Genomic DNA, 25,563 nt, shown 5'->3' on the forward strand with positions numbered 1-25,563 from the left:
TGTCCTCTTCCCTCTCAACACCTTGGCATTCCTTCAACTTAGTCCTCCTCCTTCTTAGGCTTGGCACATACTGTGTCCTCTACCTAGAATGTCCCTCCTCTCTTCCTCTTTGCCTAATGAACTCCCATTCAGTCTCTAGATATCTGTCTCAGTGTGACTTTCCTAGGAAAGATTTTTCCAGCATCTCCACATTCTCCCTTATAAAATCTATCACAGGAGTTCCCGACATGGCACAGTGGAAACGAATCTGACTAAGATCTATGAGGATGCAGGTTCAATCCTTGGCATTGTTCAGCGGGTTAAGGATCTGGTGCTGCCGTGAGCTATGATGTAGGTCGCAGACATGGCTTGGATCTGGCATTGCTGTGACTGTGGTGTAGGCTGGTGGCTACAGCTCCAATTCAGCCCTTAGCCTAGGGACCTCCATATGTTGCAGGTGGGGTCCTAAAAAAGCAAAATATATTAAAAAAAATAAAATCTATTACCCAGCATGAAAAGTCATGTTTGGGTATTTCTCTAATTATTCTCTGTCCTGCTAGATAAACTCCAAGAGGACAGTGACACATTCATTTTGCACATTCATTTATTCAATACTTACTGAGTGCTTACTATGCTCCAGGCAATGAGCACCTTTTTGTCTCTAAAAAAAGACAAAAAAACCCCCCACCTATTTACACCAAATATCCCCTTCCCCACAAATTCAGAAGGAGGGAGATTGTAGATTGTTCAATATACTTTTTCTAAAAATAAAAAGTATTAAAATTTAATTTAACTTGAACTAAAGTGAAATGAAACCACAGGATTTGTTGAATTTTGGTAATTGCTTCCTCCAAAAAAGAGATCAGTCTTTTTAAAGTTTTTAAATATACATTATGAAATGTAGTAAGGGTTTGGAGTCATTGAGGTACTTTTTTATAATACGTGTTTGAGGTTTGGATTAACTTCCTGCAGGGAAAGATGAGAATGGCATTTCCACTGAGCCACGATGGGAACTCCTGTTCTTATTCTTGAAGGACATGTTGAATGGTTATAAATTCTGTATCACTCTTTTCCTTAGAACTTGTAGATGCTACACTATACAGTGTTGTGGAGAAGTCAGACACTGGCCAAATTTCAGCACCCCTCAACCCTCCCCTTCCCCTGTAGGTTACTTACTCTTCCTATCAGGTGGTTGGAGAAGCATTTCTATAACCATATATAGATCTCTATAAGATATATATACATACATAGAGATATATATATATCTTCTTATATATATTACATATCCATAATATATATCATAGATATATATCTCCTTTTATATATATGATATATACATATATGTATACTTACATATCATTTATCATATATGTGTGTGTGTGTGTATATAGATCATATATATATGTATTCTTAACATGGTATTCTTTTCCATTCTACAAGTTCAGTTCTTCCTTCAGTAGAGAAAAATTTTTCTTCTCATATCTTCGAATTGGTTCTTTGTTCCTTTGTTTTTTCACTACTTCAGAGACACCGTGATTGTAAATTTTTCATCAATCTCTCAACTACAGGTCCATTATTCTACCTCTAAATACTTCAATCTTTCTGTCCCTCTCTTAAAAAAAAATGTATTGAGGAGTTCCTGTTGTGACTTAGAAGTTAACAAAACCAACTAGTATCCATGAGGATGCAGATTCAATCCCTGGCCTTGCTCATTGGATTAAGGATCCAGGTTGCTGTGAGCTGTGATGTAGGTCACAGACATGGCCTGAATCCTTCATTGCTGTGGCTGTGGCATAGACCAACTTGTATAGCTCCCATTCAACCCCTAGCCTGGGAACTTCCATATGTCACAAGTGTGGACCTAAAAAGAACAAAAAAAACAAAAACAAAAACAACCCCAAAAAACCAAAAAAACCCCAAAAAAAACCAAACAAATAAAAAAAATTCATTGAAGTATGTACAGTTGACTTACTTGAGTGTTTGATTAATTAATGTGTTTAATTAGAAACATTAATGTGTTTAATGTTGTGTTAGTTTCAGATGCATAGCAAAGTGAATCAGTTATACATATACATATATCCATTCTTTTTCAGATTCTTTTGCCATATAGCTTATTATGGAATATTGTGTAAATTTTCCTGTGCTATCCGCTAAGTCCTTGCTACTTACTGATTTTGTATATAGCAGTATGTATATACCAGTCCCAACCTCCCAATTTATTGCTCTCTGCTGTGTTTCCCCTTTGCTAACCCTAAGTTTGGTTTTGAATTCTTTGAGTCTGTTTCTGTTTTGTAAATAAGTTTTTTTGTATAATTTTTATGAGTCCATGTATTAGTGATCTAATAAGATATTTGTCTTTCTCTGACTTATTTCACTTAGTATGAGAATCTCTAGGTCCATCCATGTTGCTGCAAATGGAATGGTCTCATTCTTTTTTTTACCGTTGAGTAAGAGTCCATTGTATATATGTATCACATCTTCTTTAATCCTTTTTGATGGACATTTAGGTTGCTTCCATGTCTTGGCTATTGTAAATAGTGCTGCAGTGAACATTGGGATGCATGTATCTTTTTGAATTATGGTTTTCTCTGGATATATGCCTAAGAGTGAGATTGCTGGATCATAAGGTAGTTCTACTATTTAGGTTTTTAAAGAACCTCCATACTGTTCTTCATAGTGGTTGCACCAGCTTACATTGCCACAACAGTGCGACCCATGACCAACATTCTCCACACTTCTCCAGCATTTATTGTTTGTAGACTTTTTGATGATGGCCATTCTGACTGCGGTAATGTGATAACTCATTGTAGTTTTGATTTGCATTTCTCTAATAATTAGTGAGGTTGAACATCTTTTCCTGTGTGTTTTGGTCATCAGTCTTCTTTGGAGAAATGTCTGTTCTGATCATTTTAAAACTGGGTTGTTTGTTTTTTTGATATAAAGCTGTATGAGATGTTTGTATATTTTGGAGATTAATCCTTTGTCAGTTGCTTTGTTTGCAAAGATTTTCTCCCATTCTGTGAGTTGTCTTTTCGTTTTGTTTAGGATTTCCTTTGCTATGCAAAAGTTTTTAGTTTAATTAGGTCCCATTTGTTTATTTTTGTTTTTATTTTCGTTACTCTAGGTGGATCCAACATGATATTGCTGTGATCTATGTCAAGAGTGTTTTGCCTGTTTTCCTCTAAGAGTTTTGTAGTATGCAGTCATATGTTTAGGGCTTTAATCCATTTTGAGTTTATTTTTATAGTGTTAGAGTGTTCTAATTTCATTCTTTTGCATGTAGCTGTCTGGTTTTCTTTCCTTCTTTTTACCTTCTTGTTCGCATCTCAGTCTATCCCCACTAAATCAATTTGAGGTTTTTTCTGTTTTTTTCTTCATATTTCCAACATATTTGTTCGTTCTATATTTTTTATAATTTTGTGCTTAATTCTATTATTTTGGTCTTCAATTTATTTCCTTAGATTGTAATCTTTCATTTTGTGCAATCCTCTCATCTCACCTCTGATTCCTATTTTCATTTTTTTTTTTTTTGGATTCTAATTTTTCCTTGAGTCAAAGCATTTGTGGTATACATTTTGCACAAAAATGCATTTTTGATGTGTTTCTTGCATCTATATTTCCATGCTAACATCTGTCTCCTGCATATTTCCTTTCTTCTTTCCTTTGTACCTTCCCTCCCCTCTTTCCTTCCTCTTTTGACTACACTATTTTTGTGTAGTTGCCATGCCCTTTGTTTTCATTTAGCTTCTTTTTGATACAGAAATTTCTACCAGGATTTTCTCTTTACCTAAATACATTGTGTAGGTCAGTGTTCATTGTTTTTCCTATCTTGTCCCAAGATCTCTGTCTTCTCTTCTGTGCTTAGTTGAGAACTGGATACTTTGTGTCTGCTTTGTTACTGCTTAGGTGGTAGGGAAAAGGGGAAGTTCAGCTGGAGCTGTGGGTAGTGGTGCTTGGGGGATTGGTTTCTGCTTTTTTTCTATAACTTTGCTCATAGTCCAACACTTGAGTTTATTATACCCAAGTAGGGGCATATTTTTATTCCCTTGGGCAGGTAGATGTAGGGCATAGAATCTTTCACCAGTTCTAGGTAGAATCACAGGGACAATCTGCCCAGGTGTTTATTTTCCGGCCTAACCCAACTATTCCCAGCACCTATTATCACTCCCCTGCCGAAAAGAGGAAGAAAGTATGGACAAAATCCAAGGAGTTGGGCCACTCTGCTGTTTCTCAGAAGTGCAGGGTAGAGGGAGTGACAGCTTGAGTTGGGGCTTTCCATATGTCTCCTGCCACTTAATCCATGAAAGGGGCTTGTTTTATTTGTTTTCTCTTTTATCTTCCTTCCTGGTAAATCCCTTTATATTACTGGAGATAATCAGCCCTGGTAGGACACTGTGCTATCATTCTGCCTTTCCTCTTCCTTCCTCTTCAGTACGAAAAGCAAATAGCAGCATAGGCAGTTTTTTGGTCTTGCTGGAGTATGGTTCTGGTGGACTGGAGAGCCTTCTACTCTAGAGAAACTTTCTGAACCACATCCACAGGCAGCTTTCTCACCCCTCTATCCAGTTTTCATCTGGTTCTGTAGCGACAAAAATGGCTACAAACATTTGCCACAACTTTCCTCTCACCTCTTCCTCTCAGTACTGATTCTCTGAAGGAAGAAGAGAAAGTTATGAAGGGTGGGAGCTCTACACTTATTCCTAGTAAGTTCTGTCTTTCTCTGGCCATTATTTTAACTGATTATTGCCTTTTCCTGTGTTTGGGAGTTGTCAATGTATTTTCGGATGGTTTAAAATGTTGTCGTTGTTATTGTTAATTTGGTTGCATTCAGGGGGAGGATGGCTGATTCTGGGATCTATTTGTTCTGGGATCACTCTTAAGACAGACATTTTAGCAGGACTAGAAGCCCTAACTAGTTCCCTTTTAGGGGGTAGGGGTCAACCTAGGATATTTTTCTAGGCAAAAGCCCCTCATATGACTTTCCCATGATTATTAGACTTGTATGTTTCAGTCAATCATATAGATTTCTCAGGAGCCCCCTGCTTCACAATCTCTCTTCTGGGTGCAGTGGGGTTATCTAAAGGTAGAGTGAGGCCAGAGGCGCCTTGGGGTTTGCCATCCATCACATGGAAGTGTCAGAGGGCAGTCAGTGCCAGGATAGAACCCGACAGGTGACAGGTAGCTAAGAGAACATCCAATCCAAACTCATTTCCAAAGAAGGATTGCTGACTGCACCATCTCTGACAGATGGCCCTCAGGACTTTTCTGGATGCCTTGAGTACCAGGAAACTCATGAACACCGTTTGGTTATTGGAAAGCTCAAAGTATTTAAACATTCTTTACCTTAGCCTGACTATACCTCCTCTTCTTTCTGCATGGTCTCCCTTGGGAGGCTTCTAATTCACATGACTTCCAATCTTAGCTCCATTTAGATGACCACCACAACTTGCCCATAGTTCTGATCTGTGGCTTGGACTACAGTTTTGGAAATCTGCTGGGTCAAAACCCATGAAAGATGGTAAGCCAGGGATAACGATAAAGTCCTGTGTGCAAATGGAAAGTAACCATTGTTTGGGATGAAGATGCCCAATTTGGCTCAAGTAAAAGAGATTTGAGACTTTTTTTTTTTTTTTTTTTTTTTTTTTTTTTTTTTTTTTGTCCGTTGTTGTTGTTGTTGCTGTTGTTGCTATTTCTTGGGCCGCTCCCGCGGCATATGGAGGTTCCCAGGCTAGGGGTTGAATCGGAGCTGTAGCCACCGGCCTACGCCAGAGCCACAGCAACGCGGGATCCGAGCCGCGTCTGCGACCTACACCACAGCTCACGGCAACGCCGGATCGTTAACCCACTGAGCAAGGGCAGGGATCAAACCCGCAACCTCATGGTTCCTAGTCGGATTCGTTAACCACTGTGCCACGACGGGAACTCCGAGATTTGAGACTTTTAATCCTAAATGTGCTATGGGCCCATGGTAAGGCACAGCAAGTCTATGCCAAATGAATAAGGTCAATGCCAAAGACATTTGCCAATGTTCTCCTGAGCTAGGAGTTTGATAGAACACATCTGGGCCTCTGGGAGAGCAACGACCAAAATGTGTGCAGGCAGGGGATGGTATCTAGAAGCCACATGAACAGGTGGGAAAATGGGGCTACAGCCTGAAGAAAGGAAGCTTTGGAGAGATACACAAATGGTCTTCAAACAGGAGAAAGATGGGTGGGAAAGAGAACCCTTAGTTTGTTCTTTCTGCCTTCAGAGCACAGACCCAGGGTAGTTTTAGGAGATTTTTTTTAAGGCTGCTCATTGGTTCTGTTGACTAGGAGGCATCTATTTCTGAAATCTGTACAAAGTATAGTGGCCTTAGCTTTACTCTGGAAAAACCCTGCTTGCACTCCTATCTATAGGGATCTGGAACCAGATGCTGATTTCCACACAGGACAGATGATGAAATTGTTGAATTCATTTGAGGAAGCATAGTTGGGCAGCAGGCCTCCCAAGAAGCCTACCAAAGAGAAGGGACTTTTCCAAACATTATAGCCAAAGAGCCAAGCAGCTTTCAGTTGGTAAAAAACCAATGTCAGATTCCAGACACAAGAGCTTGCTCGGTACTGTGGAGAGCAATGGGAAGAACATAGAATATGGAGCAGAAAGAATTTTTTTAAGTCTATACCATTTACTAGTTCTGTGACCTTAAGTGAGTTATTAGCCTTGCTTGGTTTACCAACCTGTAAAATGGGATGATTAAGATCTAGCCTTTGGGTCATTGCCAGGGTAAAAGAATAATTATAAAGCCCCTGCATGTAACTAGGTTCTAATCAATGTTAAAGCCCTTCCTTACCTCCCTGACGGAAGTTGCCAAGATTACTGCTGTGATTTCAAAGAGACATCTTATAAGCCAAACACTTTTTTCCAGGGCCCTCTTCTGTACTCTCCCCAGCTATTGAGGAAGAAGAGTCCAAGTGTGGTTTGGATGTCATGCCCAATATTTCTGATGTGCTGCTTCGCAAACTTCGGGTCCACAAGTCTCTCCCTGGAAGGTAAAATCGGGGCATGGGTTGCACAAGACCCACCTTGGGGAGGGCGTGTGGCCCTGTGTTTGATTCTTGGTAGGACACAGGAGCACCAGGCTCGATTTTTGACCCCAGAAGAATCAAAAATCTAATAGTGCAGCCAGGGCTAATGCACTGAAAACAAAAAGAATAATAAAGGGCCAGGTGAGGTGGTTTCCACTCAAAGAGCAGGTGGGGTTCATAGGTGGGTATGAGGGTCCCAGAGGCTCATAGCAGTGGGGAGGGGGCGTTGGGCCAGGGGAAATGGTTTCAATCTCAGATCTGCCATTTACCTCTAACTGGGAGGCTGTAGGTGAGATATCTGTATGGATAGAGATGTAGAATATTGGGAAGCAGATGAGGCGGGACTGCTTGGAAAACCTGCCAGGCTCTTTCACACATGGGGAGAAGGTGCTTTTGCTTCCTGAGCCTCAGCCTCCTTACCTGTGTAAGAGGGGCCTAAGTGCTCTGTCAGTGATAGGGAGCTGCTCTAGCTAGCGGAGATCACAAGTGAGCAGTAACTCAGGACCCTGTCAGCACATGGCGGCCCTTGATCATTGGATTGAACAGTGTTTGGTGTACAAAGGAAAGAAGAGAGGGTATCGCCAAGCAATAGGAATAGGCTGAGTGCCCACAAGTGACAGGGGTCCTCCCAGGCTCTGCAACTAGAGACTGAACCACTGGGGGAGGTAGGGGGAAGGGCCTTGAGGAGGAACAATCAGACATAACAGAGCTCCCCAACTTGGTGGTAAATATGAAAGGAAGATAAGTTTTGCCAGTGGGTGTGATGTATTCAAATTCCACACTGTAATCAGCTAAAACAGAGAGAGCCACACTCAGGGACCTAGCAACTAAACCAACATCAGGAAAAGTGCTGGAGACAAGTCAGAAGCCATCTGCATCCACTGCTGGAGGAGGACATGGGTAAATCACTTCACCTTCTGGAAGGCAGAGCAGGGTGTCCAGAGGCAGGAAACCAAAGGAGAAGCACCCCAAGTACACTGCAGGTTCCAGAGCAAATTGACATGCTGTGTGTCTTTTAGTGTTTGTAACAAGCCAGTGAGGCAGAAAAGGGAGATTTTATTTTGTTTATCTTTAGTGAGGGACCAGAGAAGCAAAGCAACGTGATTCCAGACCTAATGCCTCTCCATCTATACCAAAGGCCTATCATAAATACCCCAACAATCATGGGGCTGCTTCAGCCTGCAAGGAACAGGGCTGGTCAGGAATGTGATTGGCTTCTTTTTCCTCAAAGTGGAAGATAATTAGTGTGATTAGAGCCCCAGCTAATTAAATTCCCCCAGCTTCCCCAAGAGGGTGACTGGGCAGTTATATCTTCCTTGAGTAAGTTGAAAACTCCTAATTACCAACCATGAGGCTATATTGGACCTGCATGGTCAATGAATAGGATTCACCTCTGGAGCATGTGGTCTAGACTCTCGGATTGAGGTCCATGCTGCCATGCACTGTGTCAGTAGCTACAATGCCTGTTCCCAACCTCCCTGCTCTTGGCCTTAATAGAGGCTACTTCCAGCCTGGACCCGCCATTGGGCCCAGAACTTTCTAGCCCTAGTTTGGGGCTTGGGATAGATGTATCCTAAGATGCTCTCCAACAAGAGTAGGTCAGAGCTTCAGGATTCCTTCCCCCAGCAGAAATATGGGAAGACAACACTTGAATTTTAATATAAAGGAGGAGTTGGTTTCATGTTCTCTGGTGGTTTTTGTTTTTTGTTTTTTGGGGGTTTTGTTTTGTTTTTTGGGTTTTTGTTTGTTTGTTTTTTGCTTTTTAGGGCCACACCCATGGTATATGGAGGTTCCCAGGCTAGGGGTCAAATCAGAGCTGTAGCTGCCAGCCTCAGCCACAGCCACAGCAACAGGATCTGAGCCACTCCTGCCACCTACACCACAGCTCATGGCAATGCCAGATTCTTAACCCACTGAGCGAGGCCAGGAATCAAACCCACAACCTCGTGGTTTCTAGTTGGATTTGTTACCACTGTGCCACAATGGGAACTCCTCGTGTTCTCTGTTGAATATGTGAATCAGGATTAGACCATACCAAGATGAAGTTCATAGGGTCTGCAAGTTGAATGGGTTCAGTAGAAAAACCAGGTCTGGAATCAAAATAGGGACACGGAATAGACACCAACGGTCAGTGGTTGGTTAACAAGAGTGCAAAGAGTAGATGACCCTGAATGAGGTAGCCCAGGGTCAAACACCAATGGAAGCAACACATACGCATTTAATCAACAAATATTCATTGAGTATTATGTGCCAACATTAGGATGAAAAAGAAGACACACTATCTGTTCTCATGACAGATGGGGAGATAAATGACATTCAGGTAACAAATGAATGATTTCAGATGGCCAAGATGCCAGGAAAACCACAAAATGGGCACATGTAGAGAATTGACATGGGAATAGAACATTGGGTAGGGGTCAAGGAAGGCCTCCATGATAAAGTAGTAATTAATTTGAGACAAGCCAATGACCAAAAGAAGACATCCATGCAAAGATTTTGGTGCAGAGATTTCTAGACTAAAAGTGCAGTTATTGGGAGTTCTCTTCGTGGTGCAGTGGAAATAAATCCAACTAGAATCTGTGAGGATGTGATTTCTATCCCTGACCTCGCTCCGTGGGTCGGAGATCCGGTGTTGCCGTGAGCTGGGGTGTAGGTCATAGACACAGCTCGGATCCTGTGTGGCTGTGGCTGTGGCATAGGGCAGCAGCTACAGCTCTGATTCAACCCCTGGCCCAGGAACCTCCATATGCCGCAAGTACAGCCCTAAAAAGCAAAAATAAATAAATAAATAAATAAAATAAAGCAGTTATTTCAATAGATAGTGCTTGGATGATGGGATACATGCAAAATCACATGCAAAAGAGTAAAATTGGACTGCTACCTCCCACAACACACAAACATAAACTCAAAATGGATCATAGGTCTAAATGTAAAAGCTAATGCTATAAAATTGTCAGAGGAAAACATAGGAGCAAGTCCTGGTGACTTCCAGCTAGTCCATGTTTTCTTAAATATGACACCGAAAGCACAAGCAATAAGAGAGAAAAATAGATAAATAGCATGTCATCAAAATTAAAACCTTTCATGATATAAACCGTGCTATCAAGAAAGTAAAAAAGACAGCCCACAGAATGGAAGGAAATATTTGCAAATCATATATATAATAAGGGATGTGTTTCTAGAATATAATATATAATATATAAAGAACTCATAATTTGATAAAAAGACAACTAATTTTTAAATATTTTTATTGTAGTTGATGTACAATATTATATGTTACAGGTGTATAGTGAGCCACAATTTTTAAAGGTTATACTCCCTCCATTTTTAGTTGTTATAAAATATTGGCTATATTCCCTGTGTCGTCCTGTATATCCTTGTAGCTTATTTTTCACATAATTTTTTTGGTCATATTCACTAGTTTGCTGTCTTTTTAGATTCCACGTATAAATGACTTCAATACAGTATTTGTCTTTTTCTTTTTTTTTTGTCGTCTATTTTTTTGTCTTTTTCGCCATTTCTTGGGCCGCTCCCATGGCATATGGAGGTTCCTAGGCTAGGGGTTGAATCGGAGCTCTAGCCTCCAGCCTACGCCAGAGCCACAGCAACGCTGGATCGGAGCCGCGTCTGCAACCTACACCACAGCTCACGTCAACGCCGGATCGTTAACCCACTGAGCAAGGGCAGGGACCGAACCCACAACCTCATGGTTCCTAGTCGGATTCGTTAACCACTGCGCCACGACGGGAACGCCATCTTTCTCTTTCTGACTTACTTCACTTAGCATAATATCCTCCAGCTCCAGCTATATTCTTGAAAATGGCAAAATTTCATTCTTTTTTATGGCTGAGTAATATTAACTAATTTTTTTTAATTTTGCTTTCTTCTCTTTTTTTTTCCTTCTTTCTTTCTTCCTTTCTTTTTTTTTCTTTCTTTCTTTCTTTTTTTTTTTTTTTTTTTTTTTTTTTTTTTTTTTTTAGGGCCACATTCTCAGCATATGGAGGCCAAGTTAGAGCTATAGCCGCTGGCCTATGCCACAGCCACAGCAGTGCTGGATCCGAGCCACATCTGCGACCTACACTGACCGCAGCTCACGGCAATGCTGGATCCTTAACCCACTGAGTTAGGCCAGGGATCAAACCTGCGTCCGCATGGATGCTAGTCAGATTCATTTCTGCTGAGCCATGACAGGAACTCCAACTAATTTTTTTTAAATATGCAAAGGATTTAAAAGACATTTCTTCAAAGAATGTACATGAGGGATCAATAAGCACATGAAAGGATGCCCGCCATCATTGGTCACTAAGGAAATGCAAATTTAAATGATTTATCATGAATAATAAGTGATAAACTTATTAAATGAATGACTTCTCATTTATCATAAATGACTAAAATGAGATATCATTTTATATCCCTAAAGTGGTTACAATGAAAAAGAGGGACAGTAATTAATGTTGGTGAGGATGTGGAAGAATTGAAATTCTCAGTAAAATGGTGCACCCACTTTAGAACAACAGTTTGGCAGTTCATCAAAAATTCAAACATACAGGAGTTCCTGTTGTGGTGCAATGAGATCGGCAGCATCTTGGGAGCACTGAGATGAAGGTTGGATCCCCAGCCCAGCACAATGAGTTAACAATCCGGTGTTGCCACAGCTGTGGCTTAGTTTGCGGCTGTGGCTTGGATCTGATCCCTGGCCTGGGAGCTCCATGTGCCATGTGGCTGTGAAAAATGGAAAAAAACAAACAAACAATATAAACATACAGTTACCATATGGCCCAACTAGTCCACTCCTAGCTATGTAACAAAGAGAAATAAAAATATATGTCCACACACAGACTTATACATAAATGTTCAATAATAGCATTTTTCAAAATAGCTAAAAGTCAAATGTCCATCAACTGATAAATAGAGAAATAAAATGAGATATCCATAAATGGATTACTATTCAGCCATGAAAATTAAACACTTGTATACACTACTACATGGATGAACCTTGGAAACATTATGCTAAGTGAAAAAAGGCAGTCACAAAAGATCACATGTCGTACGATGTCATTTATATGAAATATCCAGAATTGGGAACTCCATAGAGATGAATTGGTGGCTGCCTAAGGCTGGGGCTGCTGATTGAACAAGTTACTACTAATTGGTACAGGGTTCCTTTTGGAGATGATTAAAAAGTTCTAAGGTTGACTGTAATGATGGTTGTACAGTTCTATGAATATACTAAAAACTACTGATTTGCAAATGTAAAAGGGTAAATTTTATGGTATGTGAATTATATTTCAATAAAATTGTTACAGAAGAGAAAGAGAAAAAGAACCTTTGTATATGCAAAGGTCCTGGGGCCACAGTGAGTTAAGAATGTTCGAAGAGCAAAATGGCCAAGTGGCTAAAGATTGGGAAGAGAGTCTGGTAGGGGCCACACAGAGGGCCTTGATTTTATTCTAAGGCCAATTAAGGCAGTTTGTATTCTGAGGCATGCAGTGACAGAGTGGTCCCTTTGTCAGTCACCTGCTAGGCCTCTGTCTTTCTGGAGGGCACTGGCTCTGCCCCCAAGCTGCCTGTGCCAGTTCAGGAGGCATAGCTCTCTGCTTTGGGAGCTGGTCCTGTCATGTGGCTTCTTTATCTAAACCACACCTCCTTGAGTCCTTGGGCCCTTGTGCATTTATAACACGTGTGTTCTATAGTAAAAAACAAACAAACAAACAAAACAAAAAAAGGAAGAAAGAGAGTAATCAAAATAGAAAACTGTGGTTAATAATTGATGAAAATATGCAGTTTTCACATAATAGCCAAACAAAGTCAGGAGTTAAAGGCAAGCTCAGCAAGTTTTGCTAAGTCGCCTAAGAAAAATGTACGTGTTCTTTATGATGTTTGAGATTGTGCTGGCTGAACCACAGAGGAAAGGGCCTGATGGGTGGGGTTGTGGCAAGAATTCTAAGCATCAAACATCTTTGCACTTGTTTATCCCGTGCTCTGTCCTCTGCTGACTTGATGGCCGTGGGGTCTTGTTGACTCATCCTGACAGGAAGCTTCTCATAGTCCCTTGTCAGGGGTGAGAACCAGCCCCTTGCAGAAAGAACTGACCCCTACCTTTGCTCTCAGGGTCCCTCCACACCCGTCAAAGGGAGGAAGCTGTGTTTCCTGAGAATCTTATTGATGGCACGCTCTGTTGCCAAGTCTTGTGATGCAGGTAGAACCCCTCCCCATTCTCCCACCCCAGCACAGGAAAGGGCCTGTGCATTATTTACGTTGTCGAGGTTTCAGAGCGTGTCTCGCTTTAGTCACCAACCAGAGAGGCAGGAGCAGCCGAGCAAGCATGGGGTGCAGAGGATGCTGGCTGTGGGAACCACACCCTCTGCACCAGCTGGGACTCTCTTGCCGGATCTCTGATTCCAGCTATGAGAGGAGGTCCTTGCGGCGGAGAGGAATGCTGGCCACTCTTTCCTACCATTTATCCTCTGGCTCACATGCCCTCTTGTCATAACCCTCAGAGGCAGGAGAAGGGATAGGCTTTGCCGACCTGGGCAACCTTGGAAAAATTAGAACAGTTGTTCAGATGTACACAGTTTATAAAGCCCACAGTTTATGTATTCTCTTAAGTCCTCACAACAAGCCTGTGTGTTGGTCCTAATAATGGCTAACATCTCCCGAGTGTGGATATCATATGTATATACACATCTGTACCACATGTATATACATGTATACATATGCACACATAAATACATAGGTGGGTGCCATATATATGAATATAGACATACATACATCTATTCCTTATAAGACTCCTTCAAGGTAGAGATACCACTCACATGTTACAGATGAACACACTTAGAAAGAAGTCATAGGTAGTAGAGGTTCTCGTGGAGTGCTGACCCTAGGATCTAATATTTTCTATCACATTTCCTCTGTCGGAGTCACTGTCTGGGCGAACATCTCATGGGTTACAGACTCACCAACCCCGCTGACTCTATGCCTGAAAACACCTGGTTGCTGGTTGTTCAAAGGCACCTTTCAGTTTAGCTTGTAGGTCGGATAAAGTTCATTTGCGTGTCTTTTCTCTTTTCACAGCGCCCCTCCACTCACTGAAAAGGAAGTTGAGGTAAGTACTTCCATTGCTTTAAGAAGTTGAACGTCTGGGTTTGAGTGGGTTTATTCACAGCATTCCCTTCTCCAGCCTCTGCTCCTGATGTTTTTACACAAGAAGGAGAATGAGTGACCATGGGGAGAATATGGGCCTTGCAATCAGCCCTATTGGACTGCTGAGGCCACCCCACCCCAATGAATGAAAGATTTTGACACATTTGGTCAGAGAGGAGAAGGTAGGTGGAAATTCCACATTTTTTTTTAAGGATTGTTTGTGTTCTTTAAAAGTATGATTTAGGTGAAGTTCTCATCATGGCTCAACAAAAATGAATCTGACTAGCATCCATGAGGACACAGGTTCGATCCCTGCCCTCACTCAGTGGGTTAAGGATTCTATGTTGCTGTGACTATGGTGTAGGCCAGTGGCTGCAGCTCCGATTGGACCCCTAGCCCGGGAACCTCCGTCTGCTGTAGGTGCAGCCCTAAAAATAAAAAAAAAAAATGTATATATATGACTTAGGTGATATGCAAAGTCAGTTGAGAGGCTATAGAACTGAATCAAGTTTTTTCAAAGTGACTGATAGGTGGTCAGATTTCACATTTCAAACTTTGGCCTGGAGGAAGAAGGTGCCTGCCTTCTGAGGGTTTCAGACATAAGAAAGTCAGCTCAGCCAAGGCAGGAGGTGATGCCGTCTGTTCTCCCACCTTCCTCAATCTCCCCCATTTGTCCCCTTATGGGGCCTCCTTGTCTCTGTAGAGATGTTGTCCTGATGAGGGTGGCGAGTGAACTGAGAGGGATTTGTTGGCACTTCATTCTGGTGAACGAGGAGATGGACAGAGAGAATGCTTCCAAAGTGAGACAGAAAGGACCTCCACCAGCAGCAGCAGTTTGTTTCCATGATAGTCATGTTGGTATTGACGGAAGGAAGCAAGAACATGGACAATTCCAGAATCTTTTCACTCCAAGTTGGCATGATGGAAGGATGGAAGGGGAGTTCCCATCGTGGCTCAGTGGAAATGGATCTGACTAGGACGCAGGTTCGATCCCTAGCCTTGCTCAGTGGGTTAAGGATCCAGCATTGCCGTGAGCTGTGGTGTAGGTCACAGATGTGGCTCGGATCCCACCAGCAGCTGCAGCTCTGATTTGACCCCTAGCCTGGGAACCTCCATATGCTGCAGGTGCAGCCCTTAAAAAAACAAACAAACAAACAAACAAAAAAAACTGCAAAGCTGAAGTTTTAATAGCATGGGTTTGCCATAGACATGGTACTTACTGGCCATTAGGGCACACGTATCCATCCTTTCATCTGACTCTCACATCAGCTCTGAGAAACAGGTAGAGCAGGAAGCAGAACAAAGGAAGAAACTGAGAGATGGAAATAACTTACCTGAGATCCTAGACCCAGTGCTTTGCAGAACCAACATTTGGATCCACGTGTTCTGACTGAATCCAGGGCTCTGCATTCAGCCTTTAAAGGGATAGCTCAGGTATAGAGAAATAAGCAGTGGGAATTATTAATAAACTGGACTGAGACTTGGGCAGGACAGAACATCCTCACCCATCAACACTGCTGAAGATGCCGTGGGCGGTGTGGATAATGGAGCACTTCCGTCCTCAGGTGTGTGCCCTGCAGTCCATGCTCACATTGTGAAAGGAATGCAGGCTTTGGAATGCGATAGTGTGAGACTGGATCCTGGCTCTCCTGCTCCCAGGGGTCAGCTTGAACCAGTCAGCGACCTCTCTGGTCTCTATCTCTTTCCCCATAATGTGGATATAATAGTTCCTAACACACAGGGTTGTTGAGGCATTAAATGAACTACGGTGCATGAAACTCCTGCCAGTGCTGGCATATAATAGATGCTCCATAAGGGGTTGCTTTTCACATTGCCGTCATCATTGTTATTGAGCAGTTCAGGGTCTTCGGTTCTCCATCTGGATATGTTGGCCCATTGTGGGCCATGTTACATAAACTTCAGGAGCTTGGCCAGAATCAGTTCTCACCAAAAGTGTAAATCTGCTACCGCTTGATGCAGGCAAGGTGAATGAGGGCTGTACAAATGAAGGCCATTGCTTCCTTCCTGTGTAAGAGCCCATCTATTTCTCCTCTCCAGGAGTTTCCTATTAGGCCAGGAATTCCGTGTCTGATCAACACCACCTTTCAAAGTTCATTCATGCAGACTGCATTTTTGGCATGGAATATTTGTTCCAGAAAGCTTCTCCTAACAGAATCATACCTGGCCTTATTTAATCTCCTGGCAGCTCCTTTATGGGATTTTTTTGAGCGTGTGTGTGTTGTTGTTGCTTGGGTTGTTGTTTGTCTTTTTTTTTTTTTTTTTTTTTTTTTTTTTTTTGGTGGTGGTAGGGGTATTTTGTGGCCATGCCCTTGACATGTGGAAGTTTCCAGACCAGGGATCAAACCCATGCCACAGCAGTGACCTGAGCTGCTATAGTGACAATGCTGGGTCCTTAACCTTCTCTGCCACAAGGGAAACCTCCCGGGAGCTTCTAAAAGCTGCTTTTTTTAATTGAATAAATTTATTTAATTTTTAAATTACATTCAATTTGTTTCAGAAAGCAATGCAATTGGATTGAACACATAATTTTACTTTTTTTTAGAATTATCTTTATCTATGAAATTGTGAATTGCTGGTGAGGACTCTTTTTCCCGATTTCTTCAGTTGTACAGTAGGGAAAAAATACATATATAAATAAACGATAAAAAAAATTTAGGTACATAAAAGCTGCTTTTAATGTAGGATTTGGAATACTCAGGTAAGCTGCTAGTTGAAATTTGCTTTGAGTCAACAGGCTTACATCTCAAGTGGGCTTTCTTTAAATACAGTGGTTTCATGTGAAACCTCCAAAACCCACATGCTGTAAATCCTAGCATGAATCCAAACTGCTTACATAATCAACTGTGTTGGCCTAAAGGTTATCTAAACCCAAATACAGGATGTTATTTTCTTGACATTCAGGGGTAAGCAAAGTGTTAGTCCCTCATTATTTTTTGGTAAAATGCATTTAGTCTTCTGGTCCTGAGAAGGACCTAGCACAAGACCTCAGGTTACTATTTCACCATCTTTTGTGCAGTTTTCTTCACAAAGAGAGAGTTTCGTCTATACATGGCTGCTTTGGGGACTGGTTCCAGGAGCTGATGTGAAATGCTCGTGCAAAAAACCCACCTGCAGCCTTGCTCCCTGCAGTGACTCCTCTTAGCAGCTCTCCCACACTCTTGTTCCCAACAGAACGTGTTTGTACAACTGTCCTTGGCCTTTAGAAATGACAGCTACACCCTGGAATCTAGAATTCACCAGGCAGAAAGGGAACGCAACCTGACAGAGGAGAACACAGAGAAGGAACTGGAAAACTTCAAAGCTTCCATTACGGTAATTGTGGAGCCTGCAGGATGGACTGTCCCCAAGGCCCATGCTAGGTGTCCCACATTTCTTAGTCACCACGTTGAGCCTGCTGAAATGAGATATGGGGCCAAGGCCTTGAGCCAGGCTGTCTTCCGCAGAGCTGGGAAGAGCTGAGGCAGAGATCCGAAGGCCTGGTTACATCAGGGCTATGTGGAGGCTTCTTGGGGTGGGGGTTGGGGGTTTCCCTGGAATGGCTAAGGAGCACCTTGGGGACCAGAGGCCCAGACATGATTCCCTTCCTTCGGGCCAGCCAGGTATAGAGCATCTGCATTGCGCTTATTTAATCCCAGAAGCATCAGAAGCCCGGGCCCTGCAAAGGCCCCTTCTCTCAGCCAGGATGGGACCAGTGCCCACCCTGTGACAGCCTGAGTCAAGTCCTGGTCCGAGAGGACCCCAGGTGATGCTCCCTCTCCCTCCTCAGTCCTCAGCTTCACTCTGGCACCACTGTGAGCACCGGGAGACCTACCAGAAGCTGCTGGAGGACATCGCAGTCCTGCACCGTCTGGCTGCCCGCCTCTCGAGCCGAGCTGAGATGGTAGGGGCTGTCCGCCAGGTGAGCTGTGCTCCGCCCGCAGTAACTAGAGCAGCAACGTAAGCAGTGACAGCTAAGATACCGCTTATTGATGGCTCCTCTGTGCCAGGCAGTCTACATTCCTAATTGTTCTTCAGAGTAGTTTTGGTGGACCATGAAATGTTTGAGTTGCTCCCTGGGAAAAACTTTTTGTGGACATTTCTATTTGGGAATCTTTCTGCTTTGGGAACCTCTCTTTCTTGGAAATTTCCAATGCATGTTGGCACAATCAAGGTTTTAAGAAATCCTATAATGAAAAAGCCTATTTAATGTTACCCACCCATGTATTTCTCATGTCTTTGAATAAAGACCCACCCCCTCTTTTATTTTTTCACAAAATACTTGTTCAACTCCCATGGAGCTGGTCTGTGGCAAAACATGCTTTAGGAAAAACCATTTTGTTTAATTAATCCTCCCAGCAGCACTATAAAGTAAATATCCTGATCTCCCAATGAAGACATGAAGTCTCAGAAAGGTAATAGCACTAGTGAGGGACAAAACTGGGATGAAGGTCCAAGTTTGGCTCCCTTGCAGCCACTTTGAAATCCTGAGGCACACAGGGTGCTTCTCTGATCCAGCATGGTGTTGCTGGATCAGACTGCCCTAGTTCTCATCCTGGCTCTATCAAGATTCACTGTCTGACCTTGGGCCAATTACCAAGCTGTCTGTGCTCCAGCTTTTCCAACCATAAAATGGGGATGCTGACAGTGTCTGCTGTACACAGCTGCTGTAATACTTGTAAAGCACCTAGATGTCATTATCACTGTTGCTGTTACCACGGGCCTGTGTTCTCCTGCACTGAGATCAAGGGTTGCATGACAGGGGTGTTCCTGGGGCCCAGCCTTGGGCATTTCTTATAGAACAAAAGAAGACAAGTGGCTGGTCTGTCTCACCCCTGCTTCTGGGAAAAGGGCACCTAAATCAGCAGCAGCACCTAGGAAGCCACTCCAGCTGGGAGCAGAACAAGGGGAGAGCTTTAGGGAAGTGTCTGGTCTCTGCTTATGGCTGTGAGAACTTTGTCCAGGGGACGGTCACTAAGTGTGTCCCTCTATGAACAGACGGACCCTGGGTAAGTCCCCCTGAGGGATCCTGGGGATGTCAGCAGAGAAGACTCCTCCTCACACAGTTCTCCGAAATGTGTTTCTCAGACCATGTGCGGCTCAGCCCAGCCTTCACCCTTCTCCCAAGGGCTTCTGTGTCTCGGTCCACATCATTCTCTCTGGTTCCACGGGGCTGGTTCAGGCACTCATCCTCTCTTCCCTTGTCGTTCTGGCTACCACCAGTCTTACTCCCTCAGTCCAGTCTCCACTGGCCACCTGATTATGTCATTCCCTTACTTTAAAACATTCAACAGCTGCTCTTTTTCTTTAGAATGAGTCCACATGCCTTAGTCTAGCATTGAAGGCTCTTCACACCCCAGCCCCGGCTCCCCTTTTCTTCCTGTAAACAAACCCAACCACATGCTGATTCCCACATATAAGATGACCTGTACTGTCCTGATTTTGCAGACAGTCCCGGTATATGCCTATTGTCTCAGCTTAATTCTTGGTGGCACCCCATTTCTCTCTCCATAGTATCCTGTCTGGAAGGAAATCCTCTCCTAGATACAAGCCTTGTGCTCTCCTGCCTGTGGACCTTGGCTCTTGGAGTTCCCTGGCCTGGATGCTCTTAGTCCCTCCTGCCCATATCCACATGCCCAGATGTTGCCCACACCCTACAGTACTTTGCTCCATCTCATGAAGCCTTGCCCGACCCATTCTCTGCACGCAGAGAGGACTCTGCCCTCTCTCATCTCCTGAGGCTTTGTGACTGGGCTTGTTCTTATTCTCCTTGAGGACAGGTGCCTGAGACCCTGTGTTGGCTCATGTCCCAGACAGCAGACTCTTAGAGGGCAGAGCTATGTCTGATGGGTCTCTATATCCTTTGGAATCCTCCAACCCAGAGCCTGGCTCGGAGCAAACAGCGCCAATAAGCCTCTCCTCCGAAGGCCCTGTGTGTTCACGCTCTTCATCCCTGCAGGAAAAGCGCATGTCCAAAGCAACAGAAGTGATGATGCAGTATGTGGAGAACCTAAAGAGGACGTATGAAAAGGACCACGCAGAGCTCATGGAGTTTAAAAAACTTGCCAATCAGAATTCAAGCCGCAGCTGTGGCCCCTCTGGTAAGAAACTGGGCTCCTGCCCCCTCCTTGGTCCCGGGATCTGGGTCCCTAATGGATCCAGGCTAGGATCTCACCTATGGGGCAGCCCCAGGTCCTGTATCAGGGCAACCAAGCTCACAGCCCCCTTCCCTCTGCTAACAATGCTGCCTACAGGGACATTGCAGCCAGGGGACCTGGAACCAGAAAACATGAATGGCTCTCAAGTGACCCCTGATACAGTTACCCAGAGTGGCTGATTACTGATGCAAAACCCTTAGGCTGCAAGAATTCAACCTCCTTTGTGAGAGTGACAGACCCCAGATTTTATGGTCTTTGTGTTTTGGGGTCTCCCTTTTGCATAGCACATGCTAAGAAATTTGCAATTTTTCTTGGAAAGCATTAGGAATCCAACTAATGATTCTAATCAGGGAAATGGCATGATCATATATAGTTTTGAAGGTTCCCTCTGACAGTGATGTGCCAGCTACATTACTGGGGCAAAGCCAGGGGCAGGAAAACCCACAAAGCTGCTACTACAATAATCCAGGTGAGAGATGGAGTCTGGGCAGTGGGAGTGGGGTGGGGTGGAGTGAAAGCCTGGCAAAGCAGAGACTGCTGAGATAGCTAGCAGACTCGTGAGAAAGACAAATGTTTTAAAGAAATATTCTTTTTTAAACAAGTTCTATACAAATTGCTATGGAGACAGAGAAAGAGCCCCCTGATTCTGCCTGATAATGAGTTGTGGGGTTTTAAAGTAAAAAATATGCATTCTTGGAGTTTCCCAGTGCTGCAGTGGATTGGGGATCCAGTGTTGTCACTGCTGTGGTATGGGTTCTATCCCTGGCCCAGGAACTTCCTCATACCGGGGCTGTGGCCAACATTTTTTTTTTTTTTAAATAGGAGTTCTCAGGAGTTCCTGTTGTGGCTCAGTGGTAATGATTCCGACTAGTATCCATGAGGATGTGGGTTCGATCCCTGGCCTTTCTCAGTGGATTAAGGATCTGGCATTGCTGTGAGCTGTGATGTAGGTCACACACATGGCTCAGATCCAGCACTGCCGTGGCTGTGGCGTTGGCCAGCAGCTGTAGCCTGGGAACTTCCATATGCCTCTGGTGTGTCCCTAAAAAGACCAAAAAAAAAGAAAAAAAATTAGCAGTTTTCTGGGCTAGAGGCAGAAATACATCCCAGGTAGAAGAAACAGCATATGCAAAGATGTGGAGCTTGGGCAGAGAAGACTAGGAAACAAACAGTCTCATGTGGCTATAGCATTGGAGCGTGACCATGACAGGTTGAAGGTGAGGCTTGTTAAACCAGGGCTACATGCCAGGCCATGCAAACAAACTGGGCTTTTGTCCTGCAGACAATGAAAAGGCACTGGTGAGTTTACAACGGCTGCCATGGTCTGATTTTATTTTTAGAAGAACTGCTCTGACTTCAGCGTGCATGATGCATTAGGAGAGTGTAGACACTGGGGGATGGAGACGGGAGTTAGGAGGCTGGCCACACGCCAGAGAAGGAGGACAGTGCTTTGGACCAGGAATGCTCCTTGGCAGCTGCCAGGGTCTGGGCTCTGGCTAGTGAGGGAGGTGTTAGCAGGAGAAACCAGGCCTTTTAGTGACAGGAATCCCTGTGGAATGCAAACATCCGTGTTACCAAGAGCAGGAGGAGGGAAAGTACAGAAAGTATAACAGATGGAGAAACCTTTATAAACAGGAGGTTTCACAAGTTTCCTGGGGAATATCAGTGACACGTCCCAGAGTCTGAAGGCAGCATACACACGCTCCAGACGGTCTGCTTTGGATCTTGGCAGCAAGGCTTCTGACCTACATGCATCTGGGCTGCGAACAAACCTCTCTCTGTCAGTTCTGGAAGCTGGAGAAGCTGCCATCAAAGTAATACTAACACACTGGCTCTTGAATCATTGTCCTGCAAGGTGCAGGGTCTTCTGCAAACCACCTTACCCACAATTTATGGGTGCCCATGAGTCTCTTTCATTCATTCCACAGACATGTATTGAGCACCTCTGGTGTGCCCCATGTGATAGTAGAATAGAGGGGGGAGGGGTACCCAGCCCCTGACCCAAGGGAGCACCCAACCTGTGGTGAGGACAAGGAGGTGTAACTGGCAGGACAGAAGTAAGCACACTTTGTAGGGTGCACACTGAAGGAGCCCATATTCAGTCTTGGGGCATGAGAAAGTGCTCACGGGAAGCCAGGAGATGGTAACTGCATGTTGGATGATGAATGAGTGGTTTTTACATACTGGTTCCCAATCTGCTTTCTTCTAAGCAACACCTCAGCTTGGGCTGGTGCAGTGGAACCTGACGTAGCCCTCGTATACTCTGTGACCACTCCCTGCTGGTGCTGCTTCTTTAAGGTTTTATGTGACTTCTTTGTCACATATGCAATCTTTGTTTATGCCTGAGACTCTGAAGACCACAGTGCAAGAAAAATGCCTCCAATTTCAAGAAAGGGATACACATTTAAAAGCAAAACAAAAACAAAAACAGCTTTTTTTTTTTTTTTAATATGAAACATGCCGATTGCCTGCATTTTGGATTATTTCCTTCAGGTAGATTTCTAGGAGGGTACATACTAGCTCAAGGGAAAGGAATATTTATAAGGCTCTTAAAGCACATTATTTCCAAATAACCCATTGATATGTCCACTTAATGGGTAACAATAATGCTCAATTCAGTGTGCAACGGACTTGTCTTTTCTTTTTAAAAATATTTTTGCCTTTGAGGAATGAAAATTGTATCTCTTCTCATAGTTTTAATTTATATTTCTTGACCTTTTCAAATGTTTCTTGGGCATTTGTATTTCCACTTGTATAAATTCTCTAACGATATCCTTTGCCAGCTTAGGAGATTGGTATTTTATGAATTGTCTGAACTTTTCCTATATAAAGAATATTTTCTGGTTCTCCTATTTTGGCTGACTGGAACACTTGAAAGTCCTTTGACTACAAATACTTAGAAATTTCTGCTGGATAAAGTGAAGCAAACATTAGTCTAAAAGAATAGCTGATTCCACAAGAAAAGAAATGGAAATACTCAGATCCAAGAAAAGAAAAGAGAACTGAAACCAAGCTGACCCTGCAGCTTCCTTAGGGATAAGAGTCAGCCTCAGCGATCTGGGCTCAGGGCTTTTGCACTCACATGCAATCTGAGATGAGGCCTCAAGTACCCAAGGCGGAGAGCTGACTCTGAGCCTCCTGTATAGAGTTAAGACTTTCCAAGAACTGCACCTTTGGAAGAATCACCAACCCCCTATGGAACAAATCAAGGAAGTTTGTTTGTTTCACCCTGGGCTCTAGTAGGAAAAACCACTTTCTCCTTCCTCATTGGAAAAGTGCATGCCCACAAAGCACATGCCACAACAGAAGGGCTGATGCAGTATGCAGACTCTGAAAAGAACATAACAGTGATGCTCCTAAGAATACTGTAGGAAACAAATACAAACCACTCCAGAGAGACACACCCTGTGCCCAGGATACACAGGATTCCTCTAAGTAATGCTTTACAGAAGATGAGTTTACAATATAGAATTTTAAAATAAACAAGAAAACAATCTATCATGAGCAAGAATCATTAGACACCCAAACAACAGGATTGTATCCTAAGGATAGCAAATAATAAACAATCTGATAATTTTTTGAAAATATAAATGTAAAATTATTAGAGGCATAGAAGAAGAAATTGGAAATATGAGACTAAAAGAATACAATAATTATCAAAAAGTAAAAGAGTCTTAAAAATGAAGAATAGAGGCATGGAAATTCAAAAAGGTGTTTGGGAATTGTTGTTACCATAGTTGAAGCTGTTCCTCAATATTCCATATCTCTTTCTTCTAGGCACACTTCTCCATCTCCTCAAAGTTAGGTGAGGCCATGTGATTTGGCATTAAATCTGAACCAAAGGATAGGTGTCACATTTGAGCTATGGTCCATAGAACCACTGTGCAATTTGCCTATGTTTCTTCCTCTGAACATGATAACAACTGCTCCAGAATAGTAGAAGCTCCATCAGCCTTAGTCCTGAATGATGAAATGCAGAGCAGAGCCTACTGCCAACTCATAAGCAAATGGACCTGTAGCAAAAGCAGGAAATATATTTTAGTTGTTATAAGCCACTACAACTTTGGGATTGTTTATTATTGTAGCATAACTAGCTTATCCTGATTGGTATAACATTTACTCGTATTAGGAACAGTTGAGGAAAAATTTGTTAACCCATAGATAGATTTGAGGAAGTTCCCTCTGCAGTTCAGAGGGGTACATTAATTTTAAATATGAAAGAAGTAAGATAAGTGATATGGAATACAGAATGAGAAACTTTGATGTACCTTTTTTAGGAGAGCGATAAAGAGAGAATGAGGGAGTGAAAATATTCAAAGGGATTTCCCAGGATCTGAGAATTTGCCAGCATTAAAGACATAAATCATTGCATTAAGAAAATGCAGTGAATCCCAAGCAGGAAAAATAAAAACACATCAAAGAGAAACTTTAGAACACCAAGGACAAGGTGAAGATCTTAAAAGTAACTAGAGAGAATGGATTAGCAATGAGATCCTGCCGTGTAGCACTGAAAACTATGTCTTGTCACTTATGATGGAACATGATAATGTGAGAAAAAAGAATGTATAGATGTATGTGTAACTGGGTCACCATGCTGTACAGTAGAAAATTGACAGAACACTGTAAACCAGCTATAATGGAAAAAAATCATTAAAAAAATAAATAAAAGTAACGAGAGAGAGAAGACAGATTCTTCAGAGAGGAATGGCAATTCTCAATACCAGTACCAGGAAGCAATGAAATATAGTGTTCAAAATACTGAGAGAAAAATAACTGTCAACCTGGAGATAATACTACCAGCTAAACTATCATGTGAGCTTGAAACCTAGGTAAAGGCATTTTATGACAACTGAGAAGGTTGGCCTCTCACAGACCCTTGCCAAAAGAGCAACTAAAGGATGTGCTTAGGGAAAAATAAAATTGAGATCAAAAGGAATTAGGATGCAAGAGGGATGATGATCAAAGACATTTATACATGCAGGTGAATCTAAACAAACATCCCCTGTGTAAAACAACAATTGTAATAATTTGGAATTACAAAAACAAGGTGAAATAAAAGTACTGAAAAGCAATATAATTTGAGATTCAATGGGATGATCATTATTTTAAGACTGATTCAGAAAAAGAACAGAGAGCTCGATTCACTTAAAATTTAAAATCATGTAACATGTTAAAAATTTAATGGGGGGGGGTTCCCGTCGTGGCGCAGTGATTAACGA

At 42.8% G+C, this 25,563-nt stretch overlaps 1 protein-coding gene across 50 annotated transcripts in view; it reads left to right on the forward strand.

Annotated features, from left to right (window-relative positions):
* The window catches only part of IRAG1 (inositol 1,4,5-triphosphate receptor associated 1), a 184,979-nt gene that overhangs the window by 128,336 nt on the left and 31,080 nt on the right, over positions 1–25,563 (forward strand). For all 50 annotated transcript variants that reach the window (XM_013994558.3, XM_085012021.1, XM_085012020.1 and 47 more), the window contains 5 exons: positions 6,887–7,010; positions 14,121–14,151; positions 17,382–17,522; positions 17,977–18,108; positions 20,146–20,287. In XM_013994558.3, the coding sequence (XP_013850012.1) occupies positions 6,887–7,010; positions 14,121–14,151; positions 17,382–17,522; positions 17,977–18,108; positions 20,146–20,287 (570 nt within the window). The remainder of the gene's footprint in view (positions 1–6,886; positions 7,011–14,120; positions 14,152–17,381; positions 17,523–17,976; positions 18,109–20,145; positions 20,288–25,563) is intronic.

This window comes from Sus scrofa, chromosome 2 (genome assembly GCF_054392235.1).
Source record: "Sus scrofa isolate SSC_HxYL_T2T_F1_AM1 chromosome 2, Sscrofa_HxYL_maternal_Yorkshire_Landrace_v2.0, whole genome shotgun sequence".
NCBI classification, from domain to species: domain Eukaryota; kingdom Metazoa; phylum Chordata; class Mammalia; order Artiodactyla; family Suidae; genus Sus; species Sus scrofa.